This window comes from Solanum stenotomum, chromosome 8 (genome assembly GCF_019186545.1).
Source record: "Solanum stenotomum isolate F172 chromosome 8, ASM1918654v1, whole genome shotgun sequence".
NCBI classification, from domain to species: Eukaryota; Viridiplantae; Streptophyta; class Magnoliopsida; order Solanales; family Solanaceae; genus Solanum; species Solanum stenotomum.
The window spans coordinates 36561435-36574280 of record NC_064289.1 but is presented as its reverse complement, the minus strand read 5'-3'; the positions used below and the strand labels follow the sequence as shown (position 1 = coordinate 36574280).

The 12846-nt window shown below is 37.8% G+C and overlaps 3 protein-coding genes across 5 annotated transcripts in view; all 3 read left to right on the top strand.

Moving 5' to 3' along the window:
• Window positions 1-12846, top strand: part of LOC125873377 (vacuolar protein sorting-associated protein 27) — a 1193133-nt gene that overhangs the window by 839974 nt on the left and 340313 nt on the right. The gene's annotated exons all lie outside the window — the stretch shown is intronic.
• LOC125873368 (uncharacterized) overlaps window positions 1-12846 on the top strand; it is a 414450-nt gene that overhangs the window by 368805 nt on the left and 32799 nt on the right. The gene's annotated exons all lie outside the window — the stretch shown is intronic.
• LOC125873752 (uncharacterized) overlaps window positions 1-12846 on the top strand; it is a 29535-nt gene that overhangs the window by 12861 nt on the left and 3828 nt on the right. The window contains exons 4-7 of the mRNA XM_049554615.1: window positions 3499-3582; window positions 10815-10948; window positions 11116-11204; window positions 11307-11455. Of these exons, the coding sequence (XP_049410572.1) occupies window positions 3499-3582; window positions 10815-10948; window positions 11116-11204; window positions 11307-11455 (456 nt within the window). The remainder of the gene's footprint in view (window positions 1-3498; window positions 3583-10814; window positions 10949-11115; window positions 11205-11306; window positions 11456-12846) is intronic.

Genomic DNA, 12846 nt, shown 5'->3' with positions numbered 1-12846 from the left:
TGTAGCAACTTGTGAGCTAGTTTGGATCAAACAGTTGCTTGGAGAACTGAAGTTTGGAGAAACCGGTCATATGGAACTTGTGTGTGATAATCAAGCGGCCCTTCATATCGCATCAAATCCAGTGTTTCATGAGAGGACTAAGCACATTGAGATTGATTGTCACTTTGTAAGAGAAAAGATACTCTCAGGAGATATTGTTACCAAATTTGTGAAGTCAAATGATCAACTTGCAGATATCTTCACCAAGTCTCTTACCGGTCCTCGTATTAATTACATTTGTAACAAGCTAGGTACATATAATTTGTATGCACCAGCTTGAGGGGGAGTGTTAGAATAGAATAGGAAAACACAATCCTACACAAACTAGGAATAGTTTATAGTCTCCTATTTGGTAAGGAATTGTATTATATAGTGTCTATAAATAGGGTTCTCTATGTAATTATTACAACAACAATTCAATAATATTTTTTTCCTATATTTCTCACACTTATGAAAAGGGGAAGGCAGTTATGCTCCAGATGTTTTTTTTTGTGAAGCTGAAATAGAGACGGTAAATCATCTTTTTCTGCATTGTAAAGTGACTGAAAAATTATGGCAATGGTTCATTAATCTGAGGGGTATTGGATGGGACATGCCAAGGCATACTTTAGAAGTACTAGCATGCTGGAATAGAGATGGAAATTAGTCAGGACACAAGGAGAGATGGAAGATTGTCCCTGCTTGCATCTGGTGGACAATTTGAAAGGAGAGAAACTAGAGATGTTTTGAGAACAAGAGCATTCCCTTCCAAAGTATAAAGATGAACTGTTTAGCAACCTTTTACTTTTGGTGTATCCATTCTGTACCTAAGGATATAGGGGACATTACCTTATTTTTAGACAGTTTATAAGGGATATAGGTGATAAATTTTGTTTTGGGCTGTTCCTTCATACTTTTGATGTAATTATGTAGGAGCACACTATTGGTGTACTCCTTGTGTTTATAATACCAGTTAACCTTCTCAAAAAAAAATATGATATGTTGGTGCTACCCTTGGGGTCCTGTGATGTTCTGGGAATGCAATGGTTGGAACCATTGGTGATATCATTATGAATTTCAGCAAGCTGACCATGTAGTTCAAGTATGAGGGGTAAAGATCACATGTTGAAGAGTGAGACCACTAAGCTAAAAACAGTGGATGCAAGATCTTGGAGACTGTTAGTTACAGTGGATGCCGGTCCTAGCCCTTATGCTAGTCCTGTTGTATAGTGTTGGTTAGTAAGAAGGATGGTTCTTGGAGACTGTTAATTACAGGGCTCTAAATAAGTTAACCATTAAAGACAAATTCCCTATACCTGTGTCACGACCCGAAAATGAGCCATGATGGCGTCCACTACAACCCACCGAGTGGACAAGCCTAAACCCAACACAAGATGTGGAAGAAACAGTTTAAAGTAATAACAATAGTAGCAATAGGTGTCTCCTTCTCATCTTGATTCAAGTAGCAATAGGTGTCTTGCCTGACAATTCTTTGTCCCTAACAAACTTTTTACCCTTTTCTACCAAATAGAAGCACTACCTTTCATAACTTTAGTCACAATCATCCTCTAATTCATCAAACGGATATTTTTTGTTGCGCATTAGGAGCTCTAGTAGCTATAATAACATTCATCTCAAATTGTGTAGTCCACCTTTGAAATTGTTGAAACATAGCACTCAGGGTGAAATCATTTCCTCCATTCAATTCTTCTTCTAAACGAGCCCTTCTTTCATCATCTCTACCACCTGCATGAGACATCTTAAAAAAAGATTAGAGCACATATTTATCATTCGAAAATTTGACTTTTACCCTCTAATATTGTCACCTATCTTGCCTTCTTTAAAATTTTGGCAAATGTGGCTCTCCAACTCCAATATTCTATTCTGCAACGCAACCTAAACCATCACCAAGCTAGTTCCAAGAAGTTCAATTTGGTCTTTGTCTCTTCTCTTGAAATTTATGAAGAATTTCTTCTCAATCATGGATTTGGTGTCATCATCTTTCATTGTGTGAAGATCCAGTTGAGGCATCTATTAGTGGATATATGAAAGAGTGGGAATCCTCTGATGTTCTGTAGTGAAAGTGTATGTAATTTTTGTTGAAATGAGAAAGGTGGAACGAAGAAAAGGAGAGTGGGACTTGTGTATTGTCTGGGAAATGGAGGAGGTCGAATGATGGAGGAACGTGATGACTCTTTGGGTTGGGTTGATGGTCAATAATGTGCTGGATCATCTTAATTTAACAAGTTCACCGCTCAAGATGTATGTCATATCAGTCCTTGTGTCTAATAGACAGTTTGAGCATGGATTAGGTGTTTAACCGGTCAGGAACTTCGTTTAGGTATCTAAATGAAAAATTCTGACAAGTTCAAGCAGTTGTGTATGTAGTGGGAGATTAAGTTGAATATTGAGCCATGAAAACTGTGACTTGCGAGTTCATATGGATCAGTTGACTACCGAAGAGGGTTTAAGTTTGGAGAAACCACTTAGATGGAACTTGTTTATGTAATGAAGTTATTCCATATTTCTTCAGATCCAGTGTACTCTGAGAGGATTGTAAAGATATGATACTTGGGCCTAACCCAGCCCCAAAAGCTAGCTCATGAGGGGAGGTTTGTCCAAGTCCATTTAAGGAGACCAAATTTCCATCCCTCTACCGATGTGGGACATCTCAACACTCCGTCGCACGTCCAAACCTCTACTGAAGCGTGAACACTTCTAAATGGGGCCCCATCATTCCGGAGCAACAAATTGGGATAGGCCTGGCTCTGATACCATGTAATGATATGACACTTGGGCCTAACTCAACCCCAAAAGCTAGCTCATGAAGGAAGGTTTGTCCAAGTCCATATAAGGAGATCAAATTCCCATCCCTCTACCGATGTGGGACATCTCAACAAGGATCAAACACATAGAGGTTGATTGTCACTTTATTAGAGAGAATACTCTCAGAACAATTGTCATGAGAATTCGAGAACTATAATGTCGAATGATTAGCTTGCAAACATATTTGCCGGATCTTGCAAGCCCTTGAGTTGATTAAATATGTAATAAATTCGGCATATGCAATGTGTAGTCATCTACTTGAGGGGTAATCTTAGATAGGCTAGTATATTATTGTACAAAGTAGTGTCCCAGATAGGACAAGCTTGAAGTATTCATTGTGAAGTGTGCAGATAAAATGATAAAAGCATGAAACATTGATGTCACACATTCTCATAGTTAACCTCACCTTTGCATAATCCATCAGATTGTACTCAGAAGCATGATGTTTCGAAAGGAATTTTAGAAAAATATTCGAAAGCTTTCAAATTATCAAGAGGAAAGGGTACTTATTAACCACAAGCATAGATGTTCATATCACGACATATCCATTTGACTGAATTGCTACAAATTATTGCCGGTGATAACTATGGCGTAGCATACATATATTTCTGAAATAAGGATTCTTACTGAATATTAGTTACAATTTTCCTACAGATGCTCATAAGATACGGAAAGTTTTCAAATGCAAGACTCCTTTTGGACTTTGGATTTACTCTCCCTTGTAATGTGTATGACCAGGTAAGATGACAAACTTTCACTGTATGTTTTGCATTATCTTTCAGAATGGATGAGCCAAATTGAATTATCACCGAGCTCATGCACTCTTTGCATATGCAATTCCATTTTATTGATTTATGTACATTCCCTCATTTCAATTCCATCCGAAAAGTTGGTAGATACTGCTTGTCACGAGTCCTTTCAAGCTTGACCACATTCTTTTTTCCAAACCTCATTACTTTGACATTTTGGGGGCAAACTGCTAACAACTTCCCTTTGCTGACGTTGTTAGAGGTACTGATTCAGCTGTGACTCTACATCTATTAATTGCCTCAATAGGACACTCATGCATACACATGTTTTGCTGGGTGGTTTATTTTTTGTTCTTTAGAAAATCTAGAAGCAAACTACATGGATTTGCATCTTCCTTAAAGATATTCAACTGCAAAGTCTTTGAGGGATTTTCCTAAGAGATAATTACGTGTCACGACCCAATATCTCAGGTTATGATGACACCTACTATACCCACCAGTAGGTAAGTCAACCCGTAACCCGGAACCCGGAACGTCAAGTAATGTCTATAAGGGTAGAAACTAAGCAAGAATAAACAATTTAATAGAGATAACAGGAGAAGGCAGAAGCAACATAATATATACATAACAAAAAGATCTCTCCCAAAACCTGAAAGTCACAAGTACAGAGCTACTATAGAAAAGAGTACAAGTCCCAAAGGTGGACCACAAATAAACAGACTTGTCTCAAAATACAATAGACTAGTCAAATGGTATTGAAGGAGACATGTATGATCTAAGACGCCATAAGATCATCCTTGCCTCTAGATACTGCGGCAATCGGCTCAAACTCAATGCCGATAGTTGGTACTCTGCATCACGAAATAGATGCAGAGTGTAGCATGAATGCCAAAACACCAGGTACTCAGTAGGCATCATTGGCCGCCTGTGCAAGAAAAGTAAAGGCAATATGAAACGCGAGAATTAAACATAATAGAGGCCAAGAGTGAAAATCTAACAGAAATGCACACGAGTGTAGGACAAACTTAAATAAAGTAAGTAAATAGCTAGCTAAAACCTAACTGGACCCCATAAGCCCAAAAGGTACACTCGTGCGCAAGTTTAAATAAAAACCCGAACGGACCCTCATAAGCCTGATAGGTACATAAAAGAACTACAACTACTGTTAATAGGACCCGGTGAATCCAGAGCTAGAGAGTGCGTAGCGCGGACGCGGATAGGCCTCCCAAAGTAACTAATAGAGCCAAGCTAATAAATATCAACTTCGTAGAGGATAATGAGCCCAAATCATGGATTGCGGTTGGAAGATGAAATGCACAGACCTCAAATTTGAGATTAACAATAGCTCATCATAACCAGACCTTTGAATCTGCGACCAACAATAGAGTAGCATGACTAGACCATGAATCCACGATCAATAATGATGCATGACAAAACCTTGAATCTGCGATCAAATGGGCTTTCAATGAATCCCATGCCAAATCGTCATCATAGAATCACCGTGGAACGACGTCTACTCCCAGGTAACCAATACAACACTCTAACCTAGTAGGCCTCCGCGAATGCGGCTAAGGCCTCGCAAACACATAGACCAGGTCATGCGAACGCGGCTTGAAGCACGCGAATGCTAAGGGCAAATATTGCCTGCACCAGATGATGCACATCAACTGGTTTTGGCCAATGCGAAAATTCCTGACGGGGTGCTCAGGATTCATTCGAAACCCCGTGCGCGCAAATGAGATATGGTACCCCACCAAATTCGATATTCCAGACTCAACGGAGCTGTCACAACTTTCAACCGAGGTTGTCTCGACAGAAAGTGGGTCCCCCACCCAACCTTCATTTTAAGCCAAATTTCACGAAGGGGCTCGAGATTAGCTTGGAAGCCTCGGGATCCGCACAAAAGGTCCTTCTAGACCAAACTCGACATTTCAGCGCTAATGAAATCGATAGTGTTGCATTTTGAGGCCGTTTTTCTAAATTTTTGACCGAAGTCAACCATTCAAGTTTCTGAAGCTTTGAAACACAAAAATTTACACAAAATCCAAACGAATAACCAGGTGATCGAATTGTCAATCCTAGCACTTGTGAATATTAAGGCTGCACAAATACACTACAGCCAAAGACTCTCAAAGGTAGATCAGTGGTTAATCTAGAAGTAGGTAAGTATGTCTTGAGCATACTGAAAGAGGTTTTAAAACCTAGAACACGGGAAGCCATCCTATTAATAAGATAGGTGGATGTCAAAAGAGCTTCTCCCCAAAGAAATTTAGGGACTCCATTTGTGAATATAGTTACCTCCATAAGATGCATATTTTTTCTCTTAGCTACTCCATTTTGTTGGAGTAGGACATGAACTTTGGTGCACTATTCCCTTGGAAGTGAAAAAATTGCCTAAATGATCATTAAAATACTCTCCCATTATCACTCTGAAATATTTGAATCTTCCATGAAATTGTATCTCGACCATAACATAAAAAGCCTCAAACATATGTTTTACTTCACTTTTGTCGTTCAATAGGTACCAAGTTAGTCTAGTGTGATCATATATGAAACTCACAAATCACCTTTTCCCATTTACAGTTGTTACCTTAGAAGGTCCCCCAACATCGCTATGGATTAACTTAAAGTGTTTTGTGGCATGGTATTTTTGGGAAGAAAAGGATGAACGTCCGTGTTTAGCCATTTCACAAAATTCACACTGGAAAGAAGATGTACTTTTATTCATAAACAACTGAGGTAACAAGAGTTTCAAATATGAAAACTAGGATGACCAAGTCTATGGTGCTATAACATGACTTTATTATCAACTTGAACAAAGTTCAAACAAGCTAAACTAAAATTTACTGAGTTGTCTATGTTTTCAAGAAAATAGAGACCTTCAGACTCTCTAGCATAGCCAATCATCTTCCCCAAGACCTTGTCCTGAAATACACATGAAATAGAATCAAAGATAGCACCACGATTAGGGTTTTGAGTCAATTTGCTGATGGACAAAAGATTATGAGATAATTTTGGAACATGAAGGACATAAAAAAGGGTCAAGAAAGGGGTTAGTTTGATCGCCATCAATTGTTGAGAAGGAACATCAACAACTTTGACTTGTTTATTTCCTGCTATAAAGGACTGTAAGTTGAGAAAAAATGGAAATTCCATGTCATGTGATCATTATCCCCCGAATCAATCTATGATTCAAGGACTTATACCAGTTGAACCTGTACTCACAAAAACGGATGGTACATTACCTGCTTGGGAATAAGAACAAGTGGGAGTAGAAGGATTAGATTTATTGGTTTGGAGTTGAGGTTGGAGAAATTTTTGTAGTAGCTCTACTTGTTCCTTAGTGAAAGGACGCATTTCTAGAGAAGATTGTAGCCCTGATGCTGAAATGTCTGACCTGCCATTTTTTTGTTCCAGCTAGGTGGTCTCCTATGGATATTCCAGCAAGTCTTACGAGTGTGCCCATATTTTTTGCAAAAATTACACCACGGCTTCATTGTTGTCTCTGTCAAAATTTTGTTAATAGAACTCTCGACTTCTATTGATGTTGCTGGGTGATGTAGCCCAGTCAATGTTGTTTTAGTTACAAGAATAACCTTGCTCTAATACCATGAAAGTTTTGGTACCAAAATTGTACAATTTTATTCATCCATAGAGATACAAATTTATTGTATAGAAAAATAAACTAGTTAGCAATCAAATCCCTTGATTCTAGGAAATTTGAGAATCAAGGGATAATTCTAATATCCTAACCTATTCAATAGCATATCAGATATGATTTTGTTAGATCAATTTAAATCCTACAAAATCATATCCAATCACACTTAGGTATTTACAAATCAACAACAACTATCCTGATAGTGTATGTTGATTATATCATACTTACGGGAGATGACTTGCCAGAAATGAAGAATTTAAAGAAACAGGTGGCCTCGGAATTCGAGATCAAAGATTTGGGTCAATTGAAATATTTTCTTGCCATGGAAGTAGCAAGATCAAAAGAAGGCATTATGGTGTCACAAAGGAATGTACTAGATCTTCTAAAACGTTGTCGTCCAGCTGAATCACTTATTGATCCGAATATAAAATTCGGAAACAAAGAAGGAAATTTAGTTGACCAACGTAAATAACAGAGACTAGTAGGGAAGTTGATTTACTTATCACACACTCGACCTGATATAGCTTTTGTTGTAAACTTAGTGAGTCAGTTTATGCACTCTCCGAAGAAAGAGCACCAAGAAGCGGTCTACATAATTCTAAGATATCTGAAAAGCTCACCAGGGAAAAGATTGTTTTTCAGTAAAGGTCAAGATAAAGGCGTTGAAAGCTTTAAAGATGCAGATTGGGCAGGTTCTACTATTGATAGGAGGTCTACATCAGGATATTGTTCTTATATCTGGGGAAATCTCGTGACTTGGAGGAGTAAAAAACAGAATGTTGTAGCCCATAGCGGTGCTGAACAGTGTTCTTAAAGGTGAGCGCCTCTCGCCTTTGGCGACGAGGCGAGGCGAGGCGTGGCGAGATCAAAAGGCGAGCCAAGGCGAGGGGTGACGTGGAATTGGCGATGCAATAGGCGTCGCCTTTTTTTTTTTTTTTTTTAAGTCTGAATTTTAATAATTTAAAAGCCAAATAATCAAATTAGGGTTTTTTGGGTATTTTTTCAAACTTATGTCGCGACTGCTCCTTCTCATTTTGCGACTGGAGACTTGAAATCAATCCCTCGACTGGAATTAGAGTTCGCGACTGCTGCTGCTGCGATTGGAAACTTGAAGTCGACTGTCGCGACTGCTGCTGCTGCTCAGGTACTGCTTGAAGTCAACAGGAATCTCTCCTCTTCTTTTCTCGAATCAATCTATCTTCTCTTCTTTTGCTCTGTTTTTAGTACTCTCTCAGTCCCTCTGTTTTTTATTGTGAAGACTGAAGTCTGATTTCTGAATAAGAACTGAACTACTAAAGCCACTGCTCACTGCCCGCTGCCTACATATTTTTTTAAAAAATTCTTCTATAATTATTTCGGTTAATTGTAACTTTTGTGGGAGTACTTTTAATGGATATTTATATATGTTATGTTATTGCTATTGAGATTTTGGATATTTATATATGCAATTAAATATTTTTAATTTTTGGTATTAATTGGCGCCTCGATTCAAAATCGCCGCGTGGCGAGGCAGGCCCTTGCCGCCTTTTGTCGCCTCTCGCCGTCCAAAACACTGGTGCTGAAGTTGAATATCGATCTATTGCCCATGGGATCTGTGAAATGATTTGGCTCAAAAAGATGATGGAAGAACTAAAGAAACTGTTTGTGTTACCAATGAAGTTATACTATGACAACAAAGCCGCCATAAGTATTGCTCACAATCCAGTTCAACATGATAGAACAAAGCATGTTGAAGTGGATAGACACTTCATAAAAGAGAAGATTGAAGAAGAAAACGTGTGCATACATTTTGTCCCAACAAATCAGCAGGATATTTTCACAAAAGGCTTGTTTAAACCAAAGCTTGAAATTCTTGTAAGCAAGTTAGGCATGAAAGATATTTACATGTCAACTTGAGGGGGAGTGTTGATTTGTAAATATCTAAGTGTGATTAGATATAGTTTCGTTTAAATTGATCTAACAAAATCGTATCTGATATGTTATTTAGGATATTAGAATCATCCCTTGATTCTCAAATCTCCTAGAATCAAGGAATCTGATTGCTAACTAGTTTATTTTTCTGTACTATAAATTTGTATCTCTATGGATGAATAAAATTGTACAATTTTGGTACCAAAACTTACAGTTACAAATGTACAATAAGTGTGGTGTGCTTCACAACCATAGGAAAGAGTTATACTAGACAGGTCTTCTAATGTGAATCTGATCTCCTGTCTGAGTACCAGAACCTGCCTTTTGAAATGCAAAGCCCCAAAGTTAAGGGACGGAAGTACATATGAAATTGTATTGTATGTAAGGGAAGGATGAAACATAACTGAAAGAGAAACAGGACAACCAATGGAGACATAATCAAAACATGGGACAATCAAGCGATCGAAAATAATTAAGTTGACCTTAACGTTCGTACTTCGTAGTTCATCATTCATCAGTTTATTAGTATAATCGACATAATCCACCATGGGAGCACATGGAGTCTGATCTTGGCCCGATTAGCTAGGCCTTTCCATACCTTGTTGGGTGTGAAACATACATAACATAGTTTTGCTAGCAAAAGATCGATAATATGCCTTGTTGGGCAACCTAGAGGATACGCCCAACTCTACGGTGCGATCCAAATCTTACGTCGGCAAATGTAGTTTCGGGCACTTGTCGTATAGACTAATGCCTTCTCGGTTAACCATATTACTCCCTTCATTTGATGTTCATAATTCAGCCCGAAGTCTCATAATCGTAACTCATGCATTGTTTTAAGAGCTCATAATCATGGTTGCAAAAATCATAAGCATTCATATGTCATAATTCATGAAACAAAAATCATGGGAAAATCAAGTCATTATAGCATAATGTTTATATTTGACAAAAAGAGCATAATCGTAATTTAGTAGAACATGCATGGGATTAAACTTGAGAAAATTTATAGGATTCATGGTGTTCGTAGTGAGTCTTCATGGACAAAGAACATCAAAATCCAACCTACCCCGTAGTCATCTCATGGAGGAGAAACTTTCGGGTTTTTCAATATAAACAAGTTGACGCAGGGAAGATCAATAGCGTTCCCACGCGAAGGGATAGTCTTACATGCCTTTAATCATAACTAATCACAGATAAATATCCAATATAAGAATGTTCAAAACCCTAGGCGTGACCTTGTTTAGTCCTTGAAGATCCTCTGATCATGAATTAGAATTACGTTATAGATTCAATTACGATGATAGAATTTCTTAGAATTGAATTGATCAGCGTAGGAAGCTGCAGAATACAAATTTATTTCTCTACCTTTGATACTATATAATTAGTGAGAATGGGTATAATATGATTGAGCAGCGTCAGAATTCTATCGAACTTCGTTAGGTTTTGACATAAACTAGATTGATTACAAATTAGGTAAGCTACAGATTCCAGGCTAGATTACATGTCCTAGCACCTAATACTCACATGCTAGGGACAATCACAATAGCTAAATCAATGCAAAGTAGGGAAATAATCTCAACACTCCCAAATTACCTCCGAAATTATGGTCATATTTGGTTACATTTCACATAAAAGGCATCAGTTTCTCTCAGGTTGAAGTTGAGCTGACTATACCTCATGAAGACAAACTACGTCAGTTGAAGTTGGAGCTTTTGAGCAAACATCAGATACCAATTCTCAAAGATGTCAATGGATTCAGTTCCTCTGAGAATTCGTTTGTACTCAAGTTTATATCTCCTTGCCAAGTTTAATTTTTGATAATATAGATATTTGTATGTATCAGCAAACAATATTATAGATATAGTTGGTTTACTATCTGATGGCTGCTGTTAAGATTTGATAATGCTGTTAAGTTCTTTTTCATAACCACTCTCACCCCCTCTCCCTCTTCAGGGAAGTTAGGTTTGCTGACGCTCAAGGTAGGGGAATTCCACAGTCAATTCGTGCATTTGCTCGTGTTCTGTGCTCCAATTCTCCACAAGGTCCTAGGGTCATCTTTTTTTCCGTGCATTTGTTTAGCTATTTGTACAGCCAATATTTCCTATTTCACATTATACTAACCTTGTTTAAACTGTAACATGTAGAGATAAATTATTTGGCCATGGAAGCTGCAGAAAATGATGGTCGGGTGGCTCGGCGTCCACTAAAGGACAAGAGCAGAGAGATTCAAGCACATCAGTTTTTGCTCTCAAAAATCACTGGGCTAATAGATGAGTATAATGCATCTATTAAGGTAAGAATAATAGTTTATTCATATGTTTTAGAAAGATTCATATAGATTCAGCACGGAACCACAAATAAGAATTTGTTAGGTGCAAGTGCTCTAGATAGTACTTTTGCTGACAGGCCATACCGAGAGAGAAGTGGATATTTCAAACACCAGAGTTGCAAGTCACTTTGCAGGCACTGCTGATGAAAATCATGAAATGCAAAAAACTTGTATTATATTATTTAATTCTAAACAAGCACAAAATGATGCAGAAGACTAAGTTGAGTTCTCTATGCAAGGTGCATTTCTACTTGGCCGCTAAAGGGGGGACAGCAGCCCTTAGATGGATCTCCTGCCACCCATGCAGGAAGGGTTGCGCTAACAATAAGTTTCAATCCCCCTTTGTATGGGATTGACATATGCTTACAACTACTATGCAGTAGTGAGGGAAAATGCCACAATGGCTTCATGACTCTAGCTTTTAGCGAAGGAAAGATGACTTTTTCTTCTTTTAAGGTGTCTCCTGTTACTTCCACTGTTTTTCAGTAAAATGGCAGCCTTCAAGTGTAGTAAGAAGTAGGGTGGGCATTTGGTTCTTCGGGTTGGTTCGGTTATTCAATAGTGAATACATTTAGGTCGGTTTTTTCTAATTTGGTTCTTAGGTATGGGTCTTATTAATGTGCTACTTTTCTTCTTGTCAAATGGCTATTTTTTAAAGGGATTCTTACATGGGTACCGCACAACAAAATTTCAGCTAACGGCCGCATGTATATGTAATGTATCTATCTTATATAAATAGTGTATAGTAGTATATATATGATGTATAACTATGTATAAGAGATGTATATGCATACTTATACATTGTTGTACAATATTTATACATTGTTATATAATGTATCAATATGTATAAATAGTGTATAACCATGTATATATGATGTATAAATCTAAGTTTCTCTGACACTTCACTTTTGGTGTTGCACCCGTGTCGACACGACATGGGTGTAAGATCCGTGTTCGATTTGGTCAACCAATTTTGGGCACTTTGACCAAAATCGATGGGGAAAGTTTGGACAATTTTAATGATTTCTGTAATCAATACAAAAGCTAAGGTGAAATTGAAGAAAATGGAATACCTTTTATATTGAAATTTCTATGTCACTCCTTTTCCTTTAATCTCCTTCTTGGATTCTCCTCAAGTTCTCCACATAATATCTCATAATTTAGGTTTTATAACTCTATATTTACATGCTTTAATTATTTTGAGGCGAATCCCCACACCAGTATCCATACATGGATCCATATCCCCGCATCTTAAAAATTAGATCATGAAGGATCCAACTTTTAGATCCACACCCGTATGAGACATCTGCACCCGAGTCCGAGCAACTTATGTATAAACAATGTATTCACACTAT